The sequence below is a fragment of the Ochotona princeps genome, chromosome 4 (assembly GCF_030435755.1).
Source record: "Ochotona princeps isolate mOchPri1 chromosome 4, mOchPri1.hap1, whole genome shotgun sequence".
Classification (NCBI taxonomy): domain Eukaryota; kingdom Metazoa; phylum Chordata; class Mammalia; order Lagomorpha; family Ochotonidae; genus Ochotona; species Ochotona princeps.
Window position 1 is genome coordinate 94501307 of NC_080835.1, and position 22135 is coordinate 94523441.

Here is a 22135-nt window from a genome sequence, read left to right on the forward strand (position 1 = left end):
TCCTCTTGGGGTTTCAGTTATATGGACTTGTGATTTGGTATCTCTAATGGGCCCTGTTATCATCAAGCTTGGTTGATAGACTCCTTAACACACCTCTTGTCTGGCATGGTCTTGCTCACTCCTCGCAAAGGTTAATAAATAATATTTTTTTAAAAAGAGTTTGACATCTTCAGGAAGCACAGATTATAAATTAGCAGAATAACCTTATAACTATTTAAGTTGAAAGTTTCACACACACACTTGTGACAGGCACTGAGGCTCAGTTATAGCCTTGCTGCTAAGCTGTTTTTTGTTAGGCTTTGAATCCCAGACGCTTACATGCCTCTTTCTTTTTTCGTTTTCAATATTTTATTTATATTTATTGGAAAAACAGAGAGGAGGAAAGACATAGAGGAAGAACTTCCGTCCATTGATTCACACCCAAAATGGCGGCAACGGCTGGAGCTGAGCCGATCCGAAGCCAGGAGCCAGGAGCCCAGTTCAGGGGTCCCATGCGGATGCAGGGACCCAAGGCTTTGGGCCGTCCTCAACTGCCTTCCTGGGTCACAAGCAGGGAACTGGATGGGAGGCTGGGCCACCAGGATTAGAACCAGCGCCCATATTAGAACCTGTGCCCACCTGGCACAGTCAAGGTGAGGACTTTAGCCACTAGGCTATCACACCAGGCCCTTTTTGTCTTATTTTGATTATAATTCTAGGAAATGTAGTGTTGACATAAAGCCATTCACTAGGGCATGATGGGATAACAATGAACATCAGTTTAATCCTTTTGCAAACAAGCCCAAAAAATCCTACACATGGGTTTCAGCTGTTATGAGACTGTTGGTTTTATGACATTCCTGGCGGAGCCAAAACAATCTGTTAGGACTTGAATGTAAAAGGTGAGTCAGCCTAATCTGGCAGTTGCTGTGCTGTGCCATGGCCTGCCTGCTTAGCAATCACGGAGCTGCTCTTAGTGATGAATTCAGATCTCTGTTCAGGTCAGGACTTGTGTAGCGCAAAGCCAACGGGAAGGAGAGAGTGCAGTGGGAGAGGCTAGGCACAGGAACTGGACACCCCTGCCCTAACCTCTCCACCTGGAAATAGAGGAGAATGATTTCTGTGGTGTGTTCCTGACGGGCCTTGGAGAAGGCGGTCTCTCTTACCTTGGACATTTTGGAAAAGTTGTTTCCATTCCTTGATCAGGAAGAAAACTCCAGGTTTTAGTTGCTGTGTTATCAAGATGGAAATTCAAATATTCTGGAAGCTCTAACATTCTCCAAATATTCCCTGCCTACTCTGAGCATTTTAGATAAAAGGAATGAAAACATTTCTCCGCAGACTGAAACGCGAGGCTAAACTTGGGGCCTGCGTCATTGCTTAACCTACTTTAAGCACCACAGTCATTACAGTACTTCCTTTCTTCAATCACCCTCACTCTCGTTCTCAACTTCCTGCCAGTGCACGTCCTGGCAACTTTACCCACTAAATAGTTATCCTCTTGGGATTCCAACTTAACCATGACTCTTAGTTAAGCCCTTTTTGTGTAGTCTTTTTTTTTTTTTTTTAAAAAGATTTATTTTATTTTTTATTACGAAGTCAGATATACAGAGAAGAAGAGAGACAGGAAGATCTTCCATTTGATGATTCACTCCCCAAGTGACCGCAACGGCCAGTGCTGAGCTGATCCGAAGCCAGGAGCCTGGAGCTTCATCCGGGTCTCCCATGGGAGTGCAGGATCCCAAGGCATTGGGCCATTCTTGACTGCTTTCCCAGGCCACAAGCAGGGAGCTGGATGGGAAGTGGAGCTGCCAGGATTAGAACCGGTGCCCATATGGTATCCCGGCGCGTTCAAGGCGAGAACATTAGCCACTAGGCCAACACGCTGGGCCCTTGTGTGGTCCTAAATTGCTCAACTGATCTTGTTTTTGCTTAAGTCTCTTTTTTGTCAATGTACTATGCAGTATCACTGGTTGGCACAAAGTGAAAATATGTTGCTTGCACTTTAAAAAACCATTTATTTATTTGAAACACAGATGGACAAAATTGAGAATCTTGCATCCACTAATTTGCTCCCCAGATGGCAGCAACAACCAGGGCTGCCAGACCAAGGCCGGAAACCAGGAACTCCATGCAGGTCTCCCAGACGAAGGAACCCCAGTTACTTAAGCCATCGCTCACTGTCTCTGAGGTGCATCAACAGGGAGCAGGATCAGAGGAGGCAGCTGGGACTGAAAACAGCACTTTGATATGGAATGTTGGTGATGCAATCAGTGGTTTAACTTGTTATACCACAATGGCAGTCCCTGTTCCTTGCAATCTTTAAATCTTTTGAGAATTCATGGCATTACCAGGAAAGAAGCTAAGCCCCATAGCTGGTTGGTGTGATCCTACAATTCTAAAAGTTTATATCTGACACTGTAAGTCTATCAGCTACTTAGGATCTCCCAGCATTGGTATTTGCGTTGTTTAGATTTATTCAGGGCAGTTGCTTCCATCAAGACTTAGATCAGCTGTGCTGCTTTTTTTTAAAGATTTATTTTATTTTTATTACAAAGAGGAGGAGAGATAGAGAGGAAGTGGAGCTGCCGGGATTAGAACCAGCGGCCACAGGGGATCAAGGCGAGGACCTTAGCCACTAGGCCATGCCGCCGAGCCCAAGATCAGCTGTGCTTCTTATAGATAGAATTCTGGGCCTCTTCCTTCCTTCCTTCGGCTACTCTTGCACAGTGATTCCTTCATAAAATAGTTTTCTTATCTCCTTGATTTCAGTTACACACTGTCATCTCTGAAAATATTAAATGAAAAATTCCAGAATAGATAATTCCCAAGTTTGAAATTGTGCATTTTTCTGATTAGTATGATGAGATCTTATGCCATCCTACCCAAGATATGAATCATCCCCTTGTCTAGTGCATCTACACAGGATATGCGACCTTCCTGTTTGTCATTTCATAGCTATCTTGGCTAATGGATAGATGGTAGTGTTATCACATTGCTTGTGTCCAAGTAACTTTTATTTTAGTTCATAATGTCCCCAAAATACAGGACTAGTGGTGCAGCTAATTCAGATATGCCAAAAGGAAGCTTAAAAAGTTATTCCTTTAGGTGAAAATTCCCAGTGATGAAAGAAAAAAACAATCAAATGGTGAGGTTACCAAGATCTGCAGTAAAAATTAATCTTCTATGTATGCAATTGTGAAGAAGGAAAATTGTATACTATCACTCCTCTCACTGCAAAAAGGGGCCGGTGCTGTGATATTTCAGGCTAAACCTCCGACTGCAGCGCTGGCATCCCAAATGGGCACCAGTTTGAGTCCTGGCTGCTCCACTTCCAATGCAGCTTCCTGCTAATGCACCTGGGAAAACAGATGATGGCCCAAGTGCTTGGGTCCCTCTACCCACATGAGAAACCTGGAAGAATTTCCTGTTTGGCTCCTGGCTTCAAACCAGCTCAGCTCTGGCTGTTTCAGCCACTTGGCAAGTAAACCAGTTGATGAAAGCTCTCTTTTTTTCTCTCTATCGCTAACTCTGCCTTTCAAATTAATTCAATAAATAAATAAATATTTCCAAGTCACATATACAGAGAGGAAGATTTTCCGTCAGACGATTCACTCCCCAAGTGACCCACAACGACCGGTACTGCACCAATCTGAAGCCAGGAGCCAGGAACTTCTTTTGGGTCTCCCATGCGGGTGCAGGATCCCAAGGCTTTGGGCCGTCCTCAACTGCTTTCCCAGGCCACAAGCAGGGAGCTGGATGGGAAGCGGGGCTGTCGGGATTAGAACCAGCACCCATATGGGATCCTGGGGCACATTCTACGAGAGGACTTTAGCTGCTAGGCCACCGCACCAGGCCCAATAAATAAATCTTTTTTTTTAAATTTTTTATTTATTTATTTTTTTAAAGATTTATTTATTTTATTACAAAGTCAGATATACAGAGAGGAGGAGAGACAGAGAGGAAGATCTTCTGTCCGATGATTCACTCCCCAAGTGAGCCGCAACGGCCAGTGCTGCGCCGATCCGAAGCCGGAAACCAGGAACCTCTTCCGGGTCTCCCACGCGGGTGCAGGGTCCCAATGCATTGGGCCGTCCTCGACTGCTTTCCCAGGCCACAAGCAGGGAGCTGGATGGGAAGTGGAGCCGCCGGGATTAGAACCGGCTCCCGTATGGGATCCCAGTGCGTTCAAGGTGAGGACTTTAGCCACTAGGCCACGCCACCGGGCCCCCAATAAATAAATCTTAAAAAAAAAAAATAGTTATGGCCAGAGGCTGGCACTGTGGTATAGCTGGTGAAGCCGGTGATTGTGTGTTGGCCTCCCATAAGTGTTGGCTTGCTCCTCCCCTTCCAATCCAGCTCCCTGTTAGTGAGTCTGGGAAATCAGCAAAGGATAGCCAAAACCCCTGGGGCCCTAGACCCGTGTGGGAGACCCTAAATAAGCTCCTGGTTCTTGGCTTTAGGCCAGCCCAGCTGCAGCTGCTGTGGCCACTGGGAAATGAACCAGCAGATGTAAGATTTCTTTATCTCTCCCTCATCTCTCCAACTCCACCTTTCAAATAATCTTTAAAGGAATTAAATGATATATATTAATTAAATAAATTTAAATGTATATATCACCCTTAAATATATATATATACATATATATTTATACCCTTAAGTTACTTATGAAGATGATATAGCTAGTGCTTAATACCTGATATCAAAATGCATTATTTAAAAATGCAAAATGGATGATTTGCGGCAGTTTGCTTACTTGGTGCTTGTGTGTGTGCCAGCACATACAAGTTTCAGGTTTTGACTGTGAGATGGGCCTAACAATCCTGGTCTCACAGATTAAATTAAGAGGCACTATCTGAAACACCAATTTCTGTCTGGAACATAGCTACTTTTCCCCCCTCAGTCTTTCCCTTTTCCTCCTCCTTTCTGCTCTCACCCGCATGCTTCCTTCTTTCCTAATGACTGTCTCCGCTGAGAGCTCCAAGAAGGGAGGGAATGTGCTGTTTTCTTCATTGTTGTGTCTTGCAGTATCTGGTAAGTGCTACCTAAATCTGCATAATTAGAGTATCAGCTAAACACAAATAGGGAATTGTGACCACTGAAAGTCCTGTCAGTGAGCCTTCAAAATCAACAATTCTTTTTTAAATTGTTGTAGTCACTTGGCTACATGAATCAGCTTTTTTTTTTTTTTTAAGTTGAGTTCAAATGCAAAGACTTGGGTGAAAATTATGTGGAGCTACTAAGAAAATTAATGATATTTGTTAAAGATGGTACAGCAAATTTTCTTCAAGGTACTTTGGTGAGTGGGTCTTGCAGTGGAGAGAAGCAGAGCTTGGGTCAGTGGATGGAAAACGAAGAAAAAACGTCAGTGGGGAGGGGATTCTGACAGGAGTTCATGCTGGAGACGGGCCAGGGTGATCAGACAGAGTAATCTGATACCAAAGGTGGGATTGCCACCAACCAGGCAGAGCTGGATTCTTGCTCAAACTGGATTTCAGAAAGCAAGGGGCAGAAAGGAAGGCCCAAGATAAGTCCAGTCAGAAAGCACTAAGGTGCCTGGCGCAATGGCTTTATGGCTAAAGTCTTTGTCTTGAATGTGTCCAGATTCTACATGGGCGCTGGTTCTAATCCCGGCAGCTCCACTTCCCATCCAGCTCTCTGCTTATGGCCTGGGAAGGCGGTCGAGGACGGCCCAATGCCTTGGGGTCCTGCACCCACATGGGAGACTAGCAAGAAGCTCCTGGCTCCTGGCTTTGAACAGCTCAGCTCCAGCTGTTGCGGCCACTTGGGGAGTGAATCATTAGACAGAACATCTTCCTCTCTGTCTCTCCTCCTCTCTGTATATCTGACTTTCCAATAAAAATAAATAAATCTTTACAAAAAAAAAAAAAAAGAAAGAAAAGAAAAGAAAGCACTCAGGATCCTGAACCAAGCATGATCAAAGGAATTTTTATGAGAGCCATTCCTGGATTATTATTATTATTTATTTTCACATAAACTTTTAAATTTCACTTTTGTTATTTATTTATTTTTGCAGAAACCTGAGCTTAATTCTCACTTATTGAGAGCTGAAAATGTCATATCTAAGAATGATCAAGAAGTTGCTGGAATAAATACATTCAGGTTAAGGTGACCTTGCTCTTAGGAGAGAATAGATTATTTTAGGACGATACATTATAAGAACAAGAAGGATCAAAATAAAAGGTGACATAAATAGCTGTTCAAACAAGTTAAATTCCAACAGAGCTCCCGGAATTCATTCTCTGAAACCTTGGCATTTCTCAGTACAAACCCTCTGTTGAAATTAGTCTAGACAGAGAAGAGGAAAGCAGGTATGTATACACACACACAGATATATTTAGCAGGGGAAGAAGTAAAGCAAAAAAAAGGAAAGGCTTTCCAAAGATAGATTTTTAATTCAAAACATTTTAAACAAAAACACATATTTGTTTTAAAGATTTACTTATCTTTTACTGGAAAGGCAGATTTACAGGGAGAAGTAGAGACAGAGAAAGAAGTATCTTCCATCCACTGGTTCACTCCCCAAACAGCTGCAACAGTCAGAACTGATTCAATCCAAAGCCAGGAGCCAGGAACATCTTCCGGTCTCTGTGTGGGTACAGAGGCACCCTCTACTGCCTTCCAGGCCATCAGCAGGGATATGGATTGGAAGTGGAGAAGCCAAGACATGAACCAGCCCCCCCGTGGGATGCCAGCAGTTGCAGATGGAGGATTAATCAGTTGAGCCACTGCACCAGTCCCCCAAAAAGGTATATATTTATTTTTAGTGGAAAGTCAATAAAAAGAGAGAAGGAGAGATCGAGAGAAAGATTTTCCATCCACCAGTTCACTTCCCAAGTAGCCACAATGACCAGAGTTGAACCAATCTGAATCTAGGAGCCAGGAGCCTCTTCTGGGTCTCCCACGTGGGTGAGGGTCTCAAGGCTTTGGGCCATCCTTGACTGCTTTTCCAGACCACAAGTAGGGAGCTGGATGGGAAGCAGAGCAGCCGGGACATGAACCAGTGCTCATATGGGATCGCAACACATGCAAGGCAAGGATTTAGCTACTAGGCTATCACGCCAGACCCCCCAAAAGATATATTTTAACAAGAACAACAAAGTAAGTCCATGGACAAAGGAAGTGAGAGTAGTAACACTACAAAACCTGGATTAAGGAGAGCTACTATGGTTCTAGACAGACTGGGGAGAAAGGGCAGTAACTGGAGGTTATTTGTCATTCTCTGGTCACAGGCTTCCCTGTGGGCTGTCAGGAGGGAGAGTACTGTAAATTCCCATGCTGCCACTGGTGAGCATGAGAACCAGATGAGAGCCAAATGGAATGCAGGATGGACTGGACCAGTCTGCTGCACACACCAGCTTATGCAGGAGCTGAGGTTGCGGGGCGGGCATGGTGGCAGATATTAGAGGCTGCTCCGACTAGGCTGTAGTTCTGGCTGGTGTGCATGAGGACTGAGTGTGCGGAGGGCAGTGTTAGGCTGGGCCACAGCAGCCTTTGGTTTGGATATGAGATGGGGTTGGGGACAGAACTAACCAGGTAACTACAACCAGTGTGAGTGATGGACTGAGCCAGACCCTGCATTGGCTGGCACACAGAGGAGTCAGGTCTGGGGTCACCCATGGTGAGATTTCTTTGGGAACACTTCCACCCCGCAACTGGACCATGGGACTCAGAACTCCAACCATGGGCAAGATCACAGGCTCTGTGGTCTCACAGTGGAGTGCATGTGTCAGAACCAGGCCTGCTTGGTTGCTGAAGCCTGTGCAGCGAATGCCAGATACACACGAGGACATTTCAGGTTACTGAGGCCTACAGAGACCTTCTAGTACCATGGAGGGCAGAGCAAGTTCAGCTCTCCTGGCCAAACTTTGACAGTGCTTATCTGGGTGAGTGGATGCACTAGGGTGGTCTATGTCAGCCAGTGGACCTTGGAAAGATTTCCTGAACCTTGAAGCAACAAAACCAAGAGCATTTCAGAACTATCAAAACCATTTAAGCAGTACCCTTGGAACATGTTCCACATTGGGGACCTTGGAATGACATCGAGTGGCTGTCCCCCATCCCTGGGTACTGGCGCTGCCGGATTTCCAGGAGTGGCCTTCTTCCCTTTCTCCCCCTCCTTCTCCAAGATACAAGAAGGAAAATGGAGATTGGAGACAGTTGTCTCATCCACTTGCCCCATTCCTTGACCCTTCCCACTCTGATCAGTGACCCACATTGGCACATTGGCATGCATCCTTCTCAACTATGTAAACATCATCAATAAGAAAATAAATAATTGTTAAAAATAACATGGCTAAAAGCATATGAAACTATTGACCACTGTGGTTCCCTTCAATCTAGGACCCCAAACCCAAGGCCTGCTCCTTTGCTTTCCAGCCCCAGAGCCAGTGTCAGTGCCCTGGCCAGCTATGCGTGCATGAAGCATTTCATTCTGTCCTCCCTTTGGTCCTCTCCACGTCTTTTCCCTAATCATGTATCTTGCAAGTCATGACTGTGCAAAGGTGAACCATAAGCAGGTGGCAGTGTCTTAAAGGGAAGGAGAGTAAGGCCTCCTAACGTGGGTCTTGGATTCTGGCTGATTATCACACTAAATCAAGCTGCTGCATCTTAGTCTCCTTACGTGAAATATATTAATAGTGAAGATTTCCCTCTTACAGCCAATGTTGATGGTTTTCTTATATTTATGGCTTGCTCGAAGAGTGTACAGGCCCTTACAACCCAAACATCTCTTGCTCTAGAGTATTGTATCCAGGGTTTTAAATATAAGCCAAGTGAAAAAGCAAGTGTAAGTCTTTGAGTTTCAGTGGGAATGGCAGGAAGATGGACACAAGGCAAGCGCAGGAGGACGAGGCGGAAGGGGCTGTCAGCCAGCGGACACTCACCACTTTTTGATTCCCTTCGTTATCGGTGAGCAGCCATTCAATATCCAGGGTGTCTTTTTCTGGGAGCCCCAGTTGATGGTGACAGGGTAGAGTGACCTTCTCCTCTGCCACTCTCTTGATCTCAGTGTGAGTTCCCAGGGTTCCAACATTAAAGGAAACTGGAAGAGATAAACCTCTAATGAGCAATGTGGAAACTGGGTGGCTATGGATGGAGAGGAAATATCACAGCAAACGATTGTTGAATATCCCATGGGCAAGAAGAAGGTCAAGGTGTTGGAAGATTCCTGTTGTCGCTCACAGACTCCCCCATTAATGGAATTCATCATGTCTTGAACCCCCTAAGTTACTGCCAGCTTACACTGGTTTTTTTTTTTTTTACCTCACCCAATTTTTTACAGATAATGAAATCACTGGGGTCAACTATTGTGCCTTTTATCTCTCAGTCTCCCAGCAGAGGATTCCAAAAGAACATTGCTCATGGAAACCACATACCAGGTGGCCCAATAACTCACATTCTTTAATGTATAGCATCAGAGCCTTGGGAGGCTATAGAAAACTCAAGATGAATCTTCTTACTTCACCAGAGGCTTTCTTTTCTCAAGATTTCTTTTTTTTTGAAAGGCAAATTTATAGAGAGGAGAGAGAGAGAGACAAAGATCTTCCATCTGCTGTCTGGCTCCCCAACTGTCCACAATGGCCAGAGCTGAGCTGATTCAAAGCCAGGAGCTTCCAGGTTTCCCATGTGGGTGCAGGGTCCTTAGGCTTTGGACCATCCTTGACTGCTTTCCTAGGTCACAAGCAGGGAGCTAGATGGGAAGTGGAGCAGCCAGGACACGAACTGGTGCTCATATGGGATCCTAGTGCTTGCAAGGCAAGGATTTAGCCATTAGGCCATCACACTGAGCCCTTAGGCTTTTTAAAATCCAACAACAGTTGTTGCAACCAGTAGCATATATTTTAGAGTACGAAAAGACAACTACACAAGTGTCATAATTTGAATTTATTCATCATCCAAGGACTGCAATTTGAGGAGGGTAATTACAGGCAATTAATTATAGGGTTCAGGAGGAACATAAATCTTTCAAGAATTTTGTAAATATTAGGCATACTATATGTAAATCATCTGGCGTAGTATTTAACACTTCACGACTCTGAGTAAAAGTAACTGATTTTATTATCAAGAAGGTGGTATTTAATTTACACTCTGGAAAGTAGAATTCACTTGGATAGAAATAGAAGATGAGGAAAGGTTAAGGGGAGGAAGGCGTAGGAAGGAACAGTCTTGCATGGGGTGTTGGGGGCTATGGGTGGGACTGCTAACAAATAGCTTGGCTGGCACGAAGATGTGGGAAGGAAGGAACACCTTACACGGATCAGTGAAGCGGTGAAAGAAAGGCCTTGTTGGTGGTCGTGGGCTTCGTGATATTCCTTGCCTTCCTTAATGAAGAGAGGTTTAGGAGCTGTACACACAAGTACGCATAAAAAGGATACTGAAACATGCCTTTGGGAAAACTGCTACATTTTGGAGAGCAAATCTCCAGGATAAGTTATAAAAATGATTTTAAAGAAATGAGAAGTAATGAAGTTGAAGCGATATAACACAACTGGAATTCAGAAAATGATGACTGGTCCTGGTGCGGTGGCCTAGTGGCCAAAGTCCATGCCTTGGAGGTGCTCAGATCCCATACGGGCACCAGTTCTAATCCCGGCAGCTCCACTTCCCATCCAGCTCCCTGCTTGTGGCCTGGGAAAGCAGTCGAGGACGGCCCAATGCATTGGGACCCTGCACCCACATGGGAGACCCTGGAGGAGGTTCCTGGCTCCCGGCTTCGGATCGGTGCAGCTCTGGCCGTTGCGGCTCACTTGGGGAGTGAAACATCGGACAGAAGATCTTCCTCTCTGTCTCTCCTCCTCTCTGTATCTCTGACTTTGCAATAAAAATAAAATAAATCTTAAAAAAAGAGAAGAAGATGATGATGATGATGACTGCATAGGCAGTGCTAGGAGCACCAGGAGCATGCTGTGTTTTCTTTGTTGGGCAATCGAAAGGATAGACACCAAGTCTGAATTTAAAATGTTGTGAAGTCTAGGCAGCAATGCCCAAAGGACAGCTCTGGCCTCTGTTTTTGGCCACAGTGCCTCCCTTTGCCCTGCAGATAACCCACAGAGCTCCTCCATGACAACCCTCAGTTGATATATTGGAGAAAACTACAGCAGCCTGGGCATTGCTTACTTATCCAGTGTCTCATAAATCAAGCTCCTGAAGATACTCCCGCTACATCAGTTGTGCTAAATCATGTCAGGTCCCTACATTTCCATTGTTATTCCATGGAAGCATTGTTATGTGTTAGTTGGCATCTTCCCTACACAGATTCCAGTGTTAAATCATGTAAAGGAGACATCCTCAGTTACATTTTTAGAATTAAAAAAATGCAAAGAATCCATCCTCCCTCAATCCCCATAAAGCGTTTGTAGGGCAGCTGGGAAGTCTGCCAGTCTGCCTTGTACTAAATGAAGCTTGTAAGGAGGCGATGTGATTCTGTCACTGCTGAACACAGCAGTGCTCGGACGGTCCTACACACCAGACAAAGCTGGGGAAGGGGAGAGAGAAAGGCAGAGGCCCCACCCACTCCCAACCATCCCAGGGTCCCCAGATGTGGTGCTCCTGGGGCACTGCTCAAGCAGTTTTGATAGTTCACCTGTTCTGAATTGCTGCCAATCTCGCCATTCCAAGCAAGATAAAATCTCTCCAGAATCCACTGGCTGACACAGTCCACCTTGGAGTCTCCGTTTGGACTTAGGGCATTTAATAGGCGTTTACTATCCAAAATAATAATAATTTTTTTAAAGATTTATTCATTTTATTACAGCCACATATACACAGAGGAGGAGAGACAGAGAGGAAGATCTTCTGTCTGATGATTCACTCCCCAATGAGCCGCAACGGGCCGGTGCTGCGCCGATCCGAAGCCAGGAACCTGGAACCTCTTCCGGGTCTCCCACGCAGGTGCAGGGTCCCAATGCATTGGGCCGTCCTCAACTGCTTTCCCTGACCACAAGCAGGGAGCTGGATGGGAAGTGGAGCTGCCGGGATTAGAACCGGCGCCCATATGGGATCCCGGGGCTTTCAAGGCGAGGACTTTAGCCACTAGGCCACCACACTAGGCCACGCCGCCGGGCCCAATAATAATAATTTTTAAAAAGAGACTGACTCTGCTTTGAAAGTTGCTCAGTTCAGCCGCTAGAGGGAAGCAAAGGCTCAGATTTGGTTGATGTCCTAAAAGGACAGGAACCTAGTGGTGGGTGGTGTGCTTTGCAGCACACCAAGCTCTATTTATATCACACCCAGAACTAAACAGAGCAGTGTGGCAGGTGGGCCTTGGTGAACACAAATGCTCCTTGCGAGACACAGAGCTTCAACCAAAGCACTTGAATTTATAATCTCACCTGAACCTCAGGATCTCAGGATTTCACCAGGGTTCCCACAAATCTCTAGGGTCCTTTAATACCTTGTGTCCCTACACTCCTATCCCACATCCTGAATGGCCAGGGCCCGGGCTCTGCGTTTCATTCTCAGACTTGGCAGTGATCATGGGGCTGACAAATGTGCATCTTCCCTCCAGGGCTAAGAGGGAAGGGGCAGTCCAGCCACCTTGAAGCTGGGCTAGGAGTCTGGGCATTGAGACACCTTCACTAAGAACCTGGAGATCATCCTTCAACTTAGGGGGAAATTCTTAGCACAGAGAAGTGAAATATGAAGTCAAAAATGTAGTAAGTCGCAAAACAGTCTCCAACTAAGTACCTGGGATTTTAAGGCAATATTTTTGCTTGTGGGAAGAGTTGCTGGATGCTGGCCGTGGTAAGGAGGACCTTTGTGTACACACGCAAAATGCATTTCTGGAAGCTGCAAGCTCTTCCTAACTCAGAGGTTCTACATGCAGCTCGGGTGCTTAACCGATAGCCTGTGGAGCCTGGGAGAATGACCCGCTTTGAACCTTCATTTTCTCAGCTGCAGAACAGAAAGAACTGAGGTAATACATGAGGTAGCACAGTGACGTGATAGGGTCTTCCTCCTAGCGTGCCATTCGCTTTCCTTTGCCTACCTGGGACTTTATGTCAGATGCCTGCTGCCTATATTCAGGTAAGATGAGTTGAAGGTTTGACTCTCTAAAGGTAACAACAGCATTTTATTAATGATTCTCTTGGACCTGCAATACCTCCAAAGAGATAGGCCGGGGTAACTTTTTAATAGAAACAAGAATGTTGCTTTTTAAAAATCTATTTCTCTCTTACCTTCCTAACAGAAAGTTCTTCAGTTTGGCAAACGCTTATTAGATGCCAACAAGGCATAATTTTCCCCTAGATCCCCATACTGGGTCCACCAGCATGGTCACTATCAGATGGGCACCCAACATTTCTCAGGACAGGAACAGCTTGCTTCTTTCCTTAGAAGTGAGTTATTCTGCAAGCTGTATAGACAGATAGTTCACAAGTCACAGAGTCAGGGAACCACAGAGGGCTGTCTAGTGCCAGGGGTAGGAACTGTGCCTTACATACAGCCTCGTGGCTGGCCGGAAGAGCACCCTCCCAGGTGACTGGGTGTGGAAGCAGCACCTTCCGCGCGCTGAGTGCACTCTTTTCAGGGGACTTCATATAGTCAACTGTTCACTGACAGGAAAGGGGATGTAACACTTTTCATGGAATAGTTGAGAAAGCCTCAGGAAAATCGATCACTAAATGCCAGTCATAAAAATAGAGACTTTAGAAAACTTCCAATCAATCTTTGTCATAATATAGATCAAGAAACTGAGGCTTGGAGAGAAGTGACTCAGTTTTGATCAAATCTTGTGTTTATATTATGTATATAACATATACCACATGCATGCTTATATGTGTTTATATTATGTATATAACATATACCACATGCATGCTTATATGTGTTTATATTATGTATATAAATACATGGATATAATGTTTCCATATATTTAAACTCTGCAGGTATTTTTTTGTGTGTATGCATATGCATAAACTTTTAGATTGTTTGTGGAACACAGTATGTAATTAAGACAGCATGTAAAAGAGCAGGCGGTTTGTATATAGTCTTGGGTTTAGGTAGTTTCTGTAAGACAAGTTCACTCCCGGATCACTCTGAGCCTTTTCCTTCTCACAAACTGAGAATGAAAGGCTGTTGTAAGGACTGTACTTTTTTTTTTTTTTTTTAAAGATTTTTATTATTATTGGAAAGCCGGATATACAGAGAGGAGGACAGACAGAGAGGAAGATCTTCCATCCGATGATTCACTCCCCAAGTGAGCCGCAACGGGCCGGTGCGCGCCAATCCGATGCCGGGAACCAGGAACCTCTTCCAGGTCTCCCACACGGGTTCAGGGTTCCAAAGCTTTGGGCCGTCCTCAACTGCTTTCCCAGGCCACAAGCAGGGAGCTGGATGGGAAGTGGAGCTTCCGGTTTTAGAACCGGTGCCCATATGGAATCCCGGGGCGTTCAAGGCGAGGACTTTAGTCGCTAGGCCACGCCGCCGGGCCCAAGGACTGTACTTTTACCTACCGTATATAAAGGATCTAGCACTGGCAAGTGATATACAGTACACCCTCATCACTGACAATTGTTATATCAACAATGTATGCACCGCATCTTCAATGACAAGGAAAACTACAAGGCACACCAAAAAGGTAAACCAGAATCTTGAAGATTTTGAAAATCATTCTACTTGACAACTATTTGTCCACACATACTTGATTTCTATGTCTCTCTTCATGGTATTGTGTGCCAGCTAAAGGTAAGTTCCAGAAGGTATGACGCTTTACTTTCACATGTTTGAGCATGTATCTACTGAAAACCACAGCATCATTAAGAAAGTTACATAGGGACCAGCACTGGGCTCTGGTGGATAAAGCCACTTCCTGTGGCACCAGCAACCCATGTGGGCACTAGTTTGAGTGCCAGTTGCTCCACTTCTGATCCAGCTCCCTCATGATGTACCTGGGAAAAGCTGTGGGGCATGGCCTAAACACAAGAGCCCTTGCAGCCATGTGGGAAACCTAAAAGAGCTGGCTTCAGCCCAGCCAAACTCACTGTAGTGGCGATTTGGGGAGTGAACCAGAGGATGGAAGAACTCTTCTGTGTTTGTCTCCCTCTCTCCTGTAACTCTTCTTTTCAAATAAATAACTTAAAAAAATCTATTAAAAAGTTCTATTGGGGCCCGCCATGATAGCGTAGTGGTTAAAGTTCTTACCTTGAATGCACAAGTATCCCATACTGGCGCTGGTTTTAATCCCAGAGGCCCCATTTCCATCCAGTTCCCTGCCTGTGGCCTGGGAAAGCAGTCGAGGACGGCCCAAAGCTTTGGGACCCTGTACTCACATGGGAGACCTAGCAGAAGCTCCTGGCTCCTGGCTTTGGATCGGCTCAGCTCCAGTTGTTGTGGTCAGTTGGGGGGTGAACCATCGGACGGAGAAGATCTTCCTCTCTGTCTCTCCTCCTCTGTGTATATCTACCTTTCCAATAAAAATAAATCTTAAAAAAAAATTCTATTGGCCACTAGTATGATGTGGCCCGGGGCCGTGATGTTCTATACATGAAGACAATACCACTGTGTTCATTTCTAGATGCCTCACACTGGAGGGATTTTGACAAAAAAGCATTTGAAGGGTTATATGATGCAGTGCTACAGCCTGGAGAACATAGCATGAGGAATAGTTTCTCATGAGGCCTGAGGCCCAATTATACACGCAACAGTTAGGAAGGTGGAAGATTAAGGGACAGTTCATAGCTGCCCTCCTTCGTTCAAATGCTACCAAGCAAATAAAAACTGAGCTTCGGACCATAGGGTACAGATGGTGTCATAAATTCAACCATAAAATGATAGGTTGAGAGGCCTTCAGAACCCTTTCTCAATTCTATTTTGAGATTCTGTCACAAAAGACTTACGTGATTTGGCCTTAACCTGTTGACAGGAGAATGAGTTGTATCATTTAGCAAGTTTTCTATGTCATAAGAGTAGAATATTTCAAGGGCTTTGAAAGGGATCCTTAGCTGTGGATGTTAAACTCAATACTGAAAGCTCTAACTATAATGTTCTAAGGAATACTTGACGTTCCTAGTATATTTAAGCCACTGTCAGCAGCAGAATGTGATACAAAGTATAAGGCGAAAATGTATACCATTGGCTGTTATATGTATTTTGACACCATCAATGAACTCTCTCAGAGACAGACAGTCTTTGTTTTGTTGCTTTGTCAATCTGCCATTTGAAGATTCTTAATGGCTCTTTGCAAGAATTGAAAGGAACATGCCCATGGGAACTGTATCATTTCCCATCTGTGGATGTTTCTTCCACCAGGGGGCAGAATCTACCTAGGCAAAATTAGCCATCTTTCAACTTTTTTTATTACAAGAAACAAGGATTTTTTTTTAAAAGATTTATTTATTTTTATTGGAAAGTCAGATATAAAGAGAGGAGGAGAGACAGAGAAGATCTTCCATCCATGATTCACTCCCCAAGTGGCCCCAATGGTCGGAGCTGAGCTGATCAGGAGCCAGGAGCCTCCTCCGGGGTCACCCAAGTGGGTTCAGGGTGCCAAGGCTTCAACTGCCTTCCCAGGCCACAAGCAGGGAGCTGGATGGGAAGCGGAGCCACTAGGATTAGAACCAGTGCCCACATTGGATCCCGGTGTGCAGTGAAGACTTTAGCCACTAGGCCACTGCGTTGGGCCAGAAACAAGGATTTTAATTGACAAAAATTATGTACTATTTTGAATTCCAATTTAATGAGTATTTTGTTCCCATGTGTGGTCCTGTAATACACTTCCAACTACAGGCAGTTAATTTTCAAGGATCTGTGGCCAAAACGAGTATCTTAGAAAATATAGTCAGATATTTTGAGAGAAACTTTATCCAGGAAATGGAAACATACATTATTTCAGTAACTTTTAGTAGTACTAGGTCACTGTTTTTCACTTCTTTCAACTGAAACAGAGGTTTACTTTCTTTGTCTGAAGCCAAAACACATTTTATTTGCCGAATTTGTTAGGAAGTAAATCATTTACTCAGATGCTGAACAATATTGTCTCTAGGGAGTTAATAAGAACAAGCAAACAGGGAGGAATAAGAATCTGTCCCTGGTGGTTCAGAGGAGCTAAAGAATCTTCTAAAGAGCTCTCCAGCCCCTCTCAATCTTGAAGCTTAGTCTTCGTTCTAGGCCAATTTAGCCTGAATTATAAAGTTCTAGAATACTCTGCCTATCTGTAATCCAGGGGTTTAGCTGGCATGCACCTGCAAAACGTTGAAGAGGCTTACCGAGGTGTTGGCTTCACATCAGTTCCCTGTGTGAAACTGGTCTGGGGGCTGGCATTGTGGTGTAGCAGGTCAAGCCAATGCCTGAGACGCTAGTGTACCTCCTGGGCACTGCTGTGAGTCCCAGTTGGTCTGCTTGTGACCCAGCTCCCTGCTAATGATCCAGAAAAGAAGCAACAGATGATCTAAGTGCTGGACTTCTGTGTGCACATGGGAGACCCAGGAGCAGCTCTGGTTTCCTGGCTTCAGTTTGGTATAGCCCCTCCTCTGCAGCCATGTGGGGTGTAAAACAGCAAATGGAAGAGTCTCTCTCTCGGTCTCCTTGCTTATCTCTGTAACTCTGTCTTTCAAATCAATTAAAATATAAATCTTAAAGTAGTCCATGAAGTGGATTAAAGTGTTCATATTCTCTTATCACTGAGAATACGAAATCACAGCACAACTGTTCCAAGATCTCGATGAGATTTTAGTAGCTATCCTTTTATTATTGTGTGTCCTAAGCTATTCAGGGAACATGATTCTACAAGCTTTCCTTAAACTATTATCTTTTCCCTTCTGCTTCTGGGTGCCAGTACTAACAAAATACTAAAATAAGAACAAAATGCCAGTACTGATAAAATGACTGGCATCAGACAGAAGTAACCAGAAGGGAGCACTTACTTCAAAGATCTAAATGATTGGAGCTGGCACCATGGCTCAATTGGCTAATCCTCCACCTTCAAGCACCAGCATCTCATATGGGCACCTTTTCATGTCCCGGCTGCTCCACTTCCCATCCAGTTTCCTGCTTATGGCCTGAAAAAGTGTAGGATGACCAAGTCCTTGGGACCTTGCATGTGTGGGATACCTGGAAGATTAGCTCAGCTCCAGCTGTTGTAGCCATATGGGGGGTGAATCAGACAGTGGGAGCTCTTTCTTTCCCTCTCTGTCCTTCTCTCTACAAACGTGCCTTTTGGATAAAAATAGATAAATCTAAAAAAAATAAGAGATTCTTCTGTTGCCTTACTCGATGCTGCAGAGATAAATGTCCTTGTTTTTAGAGATGACAGTCTAACAGAGGAATGAAGCAGACACTCGACAAGCCCAGCTGAAGGCATTGTATAGCCAACACTGTGTGGGTCAGAAAAGGGAACTAGAGGACAAAGGTTACTATGGCCATCAGGGTGGCTCCATGCAAAGGAAGTGTGCCTGTGACAATTATAAATGGTGGACAGTGACTTCCAAATCCTGTGAGTGGCAGCATGTCTGGTGAGCAAAGCGCTCACCCAGCCAACGTCAGCATCAGGTGGAGGGATGGGAGGAGTGCTCGGTCTGACAGTGAGAAGGCGGAAGATCGGCGACACCACATACTCAGCGTGTGGCTGACCGGGCCACGGGCTGGAGGGGGTTAACTCTCAACGTCGTGTTTATCCCAATTTTCCCACCAAGCTACACATCCAGTCCACAGAAATCACCCCACCATTCAGAAATCCAGCAGTAAAATCCTTAGAATTCTGCCTGCAGCTCTATGTTCATACATGTTCCATACATGTATTCACATTTATGTACGTAGGGACACGCACACATACACATCCGGTACCAGTGCAGATCAGGCCAGGATGCACGCATGCCATTATTCCTTGACTCGCAGAGAACTACAGCCCACGCCAACCTGCTTCATAGACATGTCGTCTAGTTATAGCTTCCATCACATTCCAAATGCTAAAGCTTTTACTACCCTCAGTAGACAGATCTGAACATGCGGGGAAAGTTCAAAATAGGCACGGACGTACTACTGAGAGTAACAGTCCATTCTTAGTAATCCTTGGCCGTGAAGAAATGAGAGTACGTGGATGATTTAAAATCCACTGAGAAATTAAAACCTCAGCTCAGCCTTCCAGTGTGTCCTCCCCTCTCTATGAAAGCCAAAAGCACAGAGACGGTGACTGGGCTGGCCTCCATGGCCGCCCCGCAGTTACTGCCTCCCTGGAAAGGGACAGAAGAGCCAGGAGGGAAGAAAAAAAGAAGAGAGAGATCAGAGAAAGCTTCACTTTTTGCTCAGAAAAACCACCTCCTAGGAGACGAAAACAGCGCATGGTACAAATTTGTTTTCCTGTATGTTATCAAATCTCTCTGAGGGAAACATTTTTTGAAATTTCTCAAAATTTCTTGGAAGCCTCCTTATAAAAGCTTGTTCTCTCCTTCTCTCTATTTAAGTTCTGCTTATTTATATTTGAAAGGTAGTTTGCAGAGAGAAAGAAAAACAGAGGGAGAGGTGTTCCATCCATTGGTTCACACCCCAGATGGCCGCAACAGCCAGAGCTGAGCTGTTCTGAAGCCAGGAGCCAGGGACTTCTTCCAGATATCCCATGAGGGTGCAGGGTCCTAAGTAACTGAGCCATATTTTACTGCTTTTCCTGGCCATAAGCAGGGAACTGGATCAGAAATAGAGCCAGGCCCAGCACAGTAGTTTAGTGGTAAAGGTCCTTGCCTTGCATGTGCCAGGATCCCATATGGGCACTGGTTCTAATCCCAGTAGCCCTGCTTCCATCCAGCTCCCTTCTTGTGGCCTGGGAAAACAATCGAGGATGATCCAAAGCCTTGGGACCCTGTGCCCACGTGGGAGACCCAGAAGAGGCTCCTGACTCCTGACTTTGGATCAGTGCAGCTCTGAGCGTGGCGGCCTCTTGGGGAGTGATTTATCAAATGGAAGATCTTGCTCTCTGTCTCTCCTCCTCTCTGTCTCTCCTCCTCTCTGTATATCTGCCTTTCCAATAAAAACAAATAAATCTTAGAAAGAAAGAAAGAAAGAAAGAAAGAAAGAAAGAAAGAAAGAAAGAAAGAAAGAAAGAAAGAAAGAAAGAAAGAAATGGAGTAGCCTGGGGCCTGATGCAATAACCTAGTGGCTAAAGTCCTTGCCTTGCATCTGCCAATATCCCACATGGGCCCCGCTTTGTATCCCAGCTGCTCTACCTCCCTTCCAGCTCCCTCCTTGTGGCCTGGGAAAGCAGTAAAGAACAGTCAAAAGCTTTGGAATCCTGTGCCCATGTGGCAGAGCTGAAAGAGGCTCCTGGCCACATGGGGAGTGTACCAGCAGATGCAGGATCTTTTTCTCTGTTTGTGCTTCACTTTGCAAATCTGCCTTTCCGATGAAAATAAGTAAATCTTAAAAAAAATGGAGCAGCCAGGATTTTAACTGGCACCCGTATGTGATACTGGTGCTGCAGGTAGAGGATTAACTTGCTTAGCTGCTACATCACCACAAAACATGTTTTATAATAGGTAGCAATTGTTGAACACTTATTACATGCAAAGGGTGGCTACTTGACTCATTCATTTCTATTTTTCATCTTCAGAATTACCCTGTGAGCTAAGAACTATAATTATCCTCATTCTACAGAGAATGAAATAAGGAAAAATGAGTTGCTCACACAATTAGAAGTGCACGTAATTCAATGAGCTCCAAGAGCCCTCCTTAACAGTTTTTTATATTGCTTCCCAGCACATATAGTTGACATTTGATGCTGTAGAGATTGAACTGTTGCCCATATGGGATCCTGGTGGGTGCAAGGAGAGGACTTTAGCCACTAGGCTATGGCACTGGGCCCAAAATGAATAACTTAAAAAAAAAAACAGAGAGAGAAAGTATGCATGCACTTCCTCTGCCTCTCCACTTGCAATAATTAAAATGCTTTAACATCTCCATTGTTTTTTTGGTAATCACAGCATCTCTTAATGATATGAGCTATAACGTTGTCCTATTTTATATAAATGTAATAAGATTCTATTTCTTTATGCTATCTAGCAGTTTTCAGACTTTACAATGATTTTCCAAGCATACTGTGAATCTTTAAAATGCAGAAGTGGGAAAGGCAGTTTGGTGTTAGTTAATCAGGTAACACTCTAAATTTATTAAAAAATTGCCCACAATATTAGTACCTATCATATGAATGTTTTCCATATGTCAGTTACCATATACTAAGGGATAGACATGTAATATATATACATGTATCACCTATGTTATGCAAATCAGAAACCCCATGAAGCAGAATCTTGCCTCAATTTTACAGAGCAAAATCTAAAACTCAGACAGGGCAAGTAGTTTGCTAAGATCTCAGAACCAGTGATCAGTAGGATAAAAATTCCAACATGAAGAGGCAGACTTTAAGCCCTGCAAGTGACATGTTCATGTTACTGTGGTGATACATTTTACTGGAATATGTCATGGAGGCATTTACAAAGGCCGTGGCATCCCTGTCTCATGGGGTTGGGGAATTATCTTCAAAGATTATAGCAAGTAGACTGTGAAAGACAGTCATTAATTGTCTGCATGGCATTTGTACCTAATATGAAAGAATGAATAACCTTTCCAAGAGGTTTGTGCTGTTAAGTAAAGACCATTTGGGAGAAATGTTTAGAAAATACTCTTGGTAACATATTCATTAAAATTGGCCATTGATCACGTGACTTTAGGACAAGTGCGGAGCCAGATGAGTGTTTCAAAAGTACAACGGGTTTAACAAGCTTCTTGCGTCTAGTGTGCGAGCCATAATCGGAGTTAGCTCATGCCTGGCCAGCGATGTCTCGGAGCCTCTTTTCTCTCAGGAATAGATAATGGCGATTAGAATCCTGGACTTGATGTGCACATTACTTACTGATGCTATGCAGAGAAATGAGCTTCTCACATTAAGGTGGCGAGGACAGACCCAGCTTTGCAGCTCGGCTCCCTGCACCAATCCATATCTCCGCAAAAAGTGCCAAGTCTCAGCAAGGGAGGATTTGTAATCCCAAGTAACTGCTCGGAACTTGACTCTCTTCCTGTCACCCAGCCGCACCCAGATGACTCAGACAGCTGCCTCACACTGACTTCTTCATTCACGCACTCATGCATTTGCTCAGATGACCTAACTATGAGATTGGGTCTTGCCTGGGGGTTGTCTTAACAAGTAATCTTCGCG

At 44.6% G+C, this 22135-nt stretch overlaps 1 protein-coding gene across 1 annotated transcript in view; it reads right to left on the reverse strand.

Moving 5' to 3' along the window:
- Positions 1–22135, reverse strand: part of CLMP (CXADR like membrane protein) — a 104750-nt gene that overhangs the window by 19506 nt on the left and 63109 nt on the right. Inside the window, exon 2 of the mRNA XM_058664022.1 lies at positions 8886–9043. Coding sequence (XP_058520005.1) covers positions 8886–9043 — 158 coding nt within the window. The remainder of the gene's footprint in view (positions 1–8885; positions 9044–22135) is intronic.